At 43.5% G+C, this 6501-nt stretch overlaps 1 protein-coding gene across 1 annotated transcript in view; it reads left to right on the forward strand.

Moving 5' to 3' along the window:
* LOC124798827 (cytochrome P450 6k1-like) overlaps positions 1-6246 on the forward strand; it is a 109985-nt gene extending 103739 nt beyond the window's left edge. The window contains exon 9 of the mRNA XM_047262357.1: positions 6074-6246. Within this exon, the coding sequence (XP_047118313.1) occupies positions 6074-6246 (173 nt within the window). The remainder of the gene's footprint in view (positions 1-6073) is intronic.
* The last annotated feature ends 255 nt before the right edge of the window (positions 6247-6501 follow it).

Genomic DNA, 6501 nt, shown 5'->3' on the forward strand with positions numbered 1-6501 from the left:
TTTTCCATAGCTGAGCGGGTGCCGTGGTCAATGATATTGCAATACCATGCTTGTTTATCTGATTTCCGGGCACATTTTCACAGGCATCTTCACCTCCTAGTATCTGAAACAGTACCAAGGGCTGCAGTGGACCGTTTTCGAAAGGGCTTTTATATTAGACAAATTACAACAGAACAGTGACGATGTTAGATAATATAACTTAATTAATTCAAAATTGACACAAAGGGATAGAAATGCGGATGACGGCTTCGTAAACAAAACCGTTTAGGAGTCAGTTTTATCTGTTGTATTATTCTTGAGAGTAACTAAAACTTATTGGGACGAACACCTTGGCCAGTTTTCCCAACAAGTAGTGTAGCCAGTTTTTCCGATCGGACGCCATGTCGGCATTTGTGATCCACGGAAGAAACTATCAAATTGAAGTAAATAGCAAGGTACTACATTTGTAGCAGAAAAGACGTTGTTTAATTATTTATCCTGTCAAAAATTATATCTCTCCATACAAGTGAGGTAAGTAGAATAATATAAATGACTTACACTACACGAAACGACTCAAAAATAAAAAGTTTTTAGTAAAAAGTAACAGAACAAGCCTCCTCTGTCCGCCTCACTGACAACAATTGTGATGAACACTGAGGAGACAAAACATTGTGACCATCTGCTTAATAGCTTGTTTGTTCGTCTTTGGAAAGAAATACACTACTGGCCATTAAAATTGCTACACCAAGAAGAAATGCAGGTGATAAACGGGTATTCATTGGACGAATATATAATACTAGAACTGACATGTGATTACATTTTCACGCAATTTAGGTGCATAGATCCTGAGAACTCCGTACCCAGAACAACCACCTCTGGCCGTAATAACGGCCTTGATACGCCTGGGAATTGAGTCAAACAGAGCTTGGATGGCGTGTGCAGGTACACCTGCCCATGGAGCTTCAACACGATACCACAGTTCATCAAGAGTAGAGACTGGCGTATTGTGACGAGCCAGTTGCTCGGCCACCATTGACCAGACGTTTTCAATTAGTGAGAGATCTGGAGAATGTACTGGCCACGGCAGCAGTCGAACATTTTCTTTATCCAGATAGGCCCGTACAGTGCCTGCAACATGCGGTTTCGCAGGTATCGAATGAAGGGTAGAACCACGGGTCGTAACACATCTGAAATGCAACGTCCACTGCTCAAAGTGCCGTCAATTCGAACACGAGGTGACCGAGACGCGTAACCAATGGCACCCCATACCATCACAACGGGTGATAAGCCAGTATGGCGATGACGAATACACGCTTCCAATGTGCGTTCACCGCGATGTCGCCAAATACGGATGCGAGCATCTTGATGCTGTAAGCAGAACCTGGATTCATCCGAAAAAATGACGTTTTGCCATTCGTGCACCCAGGTTCGTCGTTGAGTACACCATCGCAAGCGCTCCTGTCTGTGATGCAGCGTCAAGGGTAACCACAGCCATAGTCTCCGAGCTGATAGTCCATGCTGCTGCAAACGTCGTCGAACTGTTCGTGCAGATGGTTTATGTCTTGCAAACGTCCCCATCTGTGACTTAGGGATCGTGACGTGGCTGCACGATCCGTCACAGCCAAGCGGCTAAGATGCCTGTCATCTCGACTGGTAGTGATACGATCCCGTTGGGGTCCAAGCGGCGTTCCGTATTACCCTCCTGAACCCACCGATTCCATATTCTGCTAATAGTCATTGGATCTCGACCAACGCGAGCAGCAGTGTCGCGATACGATACGCCGCAATCGCGATAGGCTACAATCCGACCTTTATCAAAGTCGGTAACGTGATGGTACGCATTTCTCCTCCTTACACGAGGCATCACAACAACGTTCCACCTGGCAACGGCCGGCCGTTGTGGCCGTGCGGTTAAAGGCGCTTCAGTCTGGAACCGCGTGACCGCTACGGTCGAAGGTTCGAATCCTGCTTCGGGCATGGATGTGTGTGATGTCCTTAGGTTAGTTAGGTTAAAGTAGTTCTAAGTTCTAGGGGACTGACGACCACAGAAGTTAAGTCCCATAGTGCTCAGAGCCATTTGAACCATTTGAACGAGGCAACGCCGGTCAACTGCTGTTTGTGTATGAGAAATCGGTTGGAAACTTTCGTCATGTCAGCACGTCGTAGGTGTTGCCACCGGCGCCAACCTTGTGTGAATGCTCTGAAAAGCTAATCATTTGCATATCACAGCATCTTCTTCCTGTCGGTTAAATTTCGCGTCTGTAGCATGTCATATTCGTGGTGTAGCAATTTGAATGGCCAGTAGTGTATTATTATTATTATTATTATTATTATTTTTGTATTCCCTTCTATGAACCATGGACCTTGCCGTTGGTGGGGAGGCTTGTGTGACTCAGCCATCACGGATTGTGCGTATCAGGGATCCGACAGCGTATTGGTTGCTTTTGTGGAGGTATGTGGCATTAGATGTCGTTGGGTTAACATGTCAACACGTAGGCTTGGTCTGTTGCTGAGCTCCATGTTCAACAGTGTACGATGAAAGTGTTCTCCGAAATACTTGTGCGTGCACCAACATTGTACTCTTTCGACAGAGGTGCCACAGAGCGCCATCTATCCTGTTTTACAGAACAGACAAGCCTCCGGACACATTCTGTGATGAGTCGTGGGCGTCCAACCATTTAGCGCCTAGTGGTAGGTTCACTGTTCTATCTCTTCCCGTAGATGCTCACGACAGCTGCACGTGAACATTCGACCAGCTTCTGAGTTGTTGAGGTACTCTTTCACAACCTCTGCATAATAATAATCTGCCGTTGATAAAGTCGCTTATCTCAATAGATTTCAGGATTTTCATCCCATATCTTAGCTAGCGTGATCCCCCGTGTCTGCTCCGTTTACATAGTTTAGTTACCTCGTCACTTGCCCGGAACGCCACCAGACGGCCTCCAACGTCGCCGTAGGCAGAGGTCATGATATTTTTGCTTATAACTGTAAATTAGCACTAGTCTCACCACTTCCAGGCAAGCAACATCACAGTACAGGACAAAAGATATGCAATGGCCACTTTTCCCGTCCTTGCCGCTTTAAAACGTCTTCTTCAACCGACCTTACAAATGGCTCTGAGCACTATGCGACTTAACTTCTGGGGTCATCAGTCGCCTAGAACTTAGAACTAATTAAACCTAACTAACCTAAGGACATCACACACATCCATGCCCGAGGCAGGATTCGAACCTGCGACCGTGGCGGTCGCTCGGTTCCAGACTGTTGCGCCGACCTTATAATTAATTGGTAACGTACATATGAAGGGCTTATTTCAATAGTGGTACAAGTCAATCTTTGTTCATTCTGAGATACAGAGTCCTGAAGTTAAATAAGTTCTGAAAAATATGCAGTTGAGATAGTATATATACTTGAATATTTCTGGTATCTCAACTGCAGATTGTTCAGCGCTCATTTAACTTGAGGACTCTGTATCTCAGAATGAACAAAACTGGACTTGTACCACTGTTGAAATAAGCCCTTCATATATTGGTCTGTTACATTAATTAATAACAGTAATTGCATTATGAGACACGATAAGAAATGTTTACTAAATGTTTCGAATGTCATTTTCTTACTCACTGCATTGTATTACGAGAGTCTTTATTTGATTTCGTATTACTTAATACAAAGATGTGTCACATTTTAGGATGACCGTTCCTACAACGCGCATTCACTCATTCATGTTACTACAGTCTGACATTTATACGATAGCAGCTGAAAGATGCTAGTTGGACACGCTCGTGAGTTGTCACCATTGGAAGACAAACAATAAAATATTCCACCTTTCACTTCTATTAACGCTGCAGTGGCCGCGCAACTCTGCCCCTGACGTAAGTGGCAACTTCACTTAGATCACGGCCGAAATCTCCAATGTCAGTTCAAATTAAGCATTTCTTAAAACGGTACTGCCTCTGTAAGTATTTTTGTTTGTCGTGAGCAAGAAAAATACACTCTTAAGAAGCTCTTAACGTTAACCGATGTTTTTGGAATCTGCCATTAGTTGCTAGAAGCGTGTTATTATACGAGGGCCACTCCAAAAGAAATGCACACAATTTTTTTTAATCCATCTTTTATTCTTAATTTTTTTAAGTTTTACAGTGTGTAGATACATCCTATAGGAGCAATATTTTCATTTCTCCACATAATGTCCATTCCTCTCAACTGCCTTACCCCATCTTGGAACCAGCGCCTGCATACCTGCACGGTAAAATTCTGGACCAACCTGTTGGAGCCACTGTTGATCACCGTGCAGAAGGGAGTCATCATCATCAAACCTTGTTTCACGAAGAGTGTCTTTCAGTTTCCCAAAGAGATCACAGTCACGTGGAGCCAGGTGAGGACTGTAAGGCGGGTGTTTCAGTGTTGCCCATCCGAGTTTTGTGATCGCTTCCATGGTTTTTAGACTGACATGTCGCCGTGCATTGTCGTGCAACAGCAAAACATCCTGCTTTTGCCGATGTGGTCGAACACGACTCAGTCGATCTTGAAGTTTCTTCAGTGTCGTCACATATGCATCAGAATTTATGGTGGTTCCACTTGGCATGATGTCCACAAGCAAGAGTCCTTCGAAAAACACCGTAGCCATAACTTTTCCAGCAGAAGGTGTGGTCTTGCATTTTTGTTCTTGGGTGAATTTGCATGATGCCACTCCGTTGATTGCCTCTTCGTCTCTGGTGAAAAATGATGGAGCCATGTTTCATCACCTGTCACAATTCTGCCAAGAAATTCATCTCAACCATTCTCGTACTGTTCCAAAAGTTCGTTGCGTACCGTTTTTCTTGTTTCTTTGTGAGCCACTGTCAACATCCTGGGAACCCACCTGGCACAGACCTTTTTTAACGCCAATCCTTTCAGTATTCTGCAAACACTTCCTTCACCTATCCCAACGTAGCGTGACAATTCGTTCTATCTGATGCGTCTGTCAGCAGTCGTTAACTCTCTGCACATCGTCTGTAGTGTGTGCAGTACGAGGCCTGCCGCTGCGAACAAAATCCTCAATATTGCCGTGCCCGCTTTCATCACGTAACCTGCTTGCCCACCGACTAACTGTACTGCGATCGACAGCAGCATCTCCACACACCTTTTTCAACCTCTTGTGGATGTTTTCCACTGTCTCGTTTTCACAGCACAGGAATTCTATGACAGCAAGTTCCCTCTGGCGAACGTCAAGTGTAGCAGCCATCTTGAAGACATGTTGTGATGGCGCCACTCACGGGAACAGGTTGAACTAAGTTTGAAAACAAGCGGGAAGGACGTATCTACACACTGTAAGAATTTCACAGATGCACAATGAAAACTGTATTTTTACAAAAATAGTGTACATTTCTTTTGGAGTGACCCTCGTAAAATACGGCTCAGTCAGAATCACTTCTCACATCAATACTTCATTCGGGCTGTGTGTGGCCTGACGAATACTGCTCTATCTCTGCTTCCGTTGTAAACCTAACGAGGTCGTGAATGCAGTATAACTGTTCTAAGAATTCTCCCAATTTCTCACGTCCGTGGGGCCAAATAATAAAAGTGTTGTCAACACAACAACGAAATGATCTTTTCTTAGCGGTAGCCGTGTCCGAAGCCATGTCTTCAAATTTCTCCATAAAAAGATGGCTATGGATGGAGCTAACGGGCTTCCCATCGCACGCCCTCCTACTGATCGAAGTACTGGTCATCATATAGAAAATATGACGATATCGAAATGTGCTTAAACAATCCCACAATTGTACTATAAACTGATATTATATTGACAACCGACCATATCTACTTGGATGTTTCACTTTTTTTTTGCTAGGCAGTATACGTACTTGGCATGGATGTAGAGAAAATTTACATTCATAGGAATATGCATATTTTGAAATAAATGCTTACTTTATTAACCTAGTTAGCTTTGCTGCAAAAAATCGTATGAAGCAAAAACTCCTATGAACATGTATTTGCAAATGTTCAAATTTATACAACGTCGCTAGTCGACAGTTCATGATTGACAACTTCGTCAATTATTGTTACAGAATGTGAGAAGTTACTGTTAGAAAATGACAGATTTCTCTTGTTTCAGGAATGAGATTTGGGCTACTGCAGACGAAAGTGGGGCTCATACATATACTCTCAAAATACAACATCGAACCGTGCGAGAAGACCGTCCGCCATCTGTCATTCGAGCCGAGGGCGTTTGTCCTCACACCAACAGGCGGCATCCAGTTGAGGCTGAGCAAGAGAAACAAAGCGTAGCGATTATAACCACCATTATGTGGCTTATATAAATTTTCTCATCGTTTTCAATACTGAACATAGTATAATATAGATATTTACGTTATTCAGTGTTTCTTGTAACATCTTTTACAATAAATAAGATTCTCTGTTTTCTGAGAAGAAATGTGATGCCTTACATAACACTCGGATCAGAACAATCTCAGAATTCAAATTTGCATCGTTTATATGTATGAGTTCGAACGATCACGTAAGACATTCGTTTGCGATGTACGT

Source organism: Schistocerca piceifrons, chromosome 5 (assembly GCF_021461385.2).
Source record: "Schistocerca piceifrons isolate TAMUIC-IGC-003096 chromosome 5, iqSchPice1.1, whole genome shotgun sequence".
NCBI classification, from domain to species: domain Eukaryota; kingdom Metazoa; phylum Arthropoda; class Insecta; order Orthoptera; family Acrididae; genus Schistocerca; species Schistocerca piceifrons.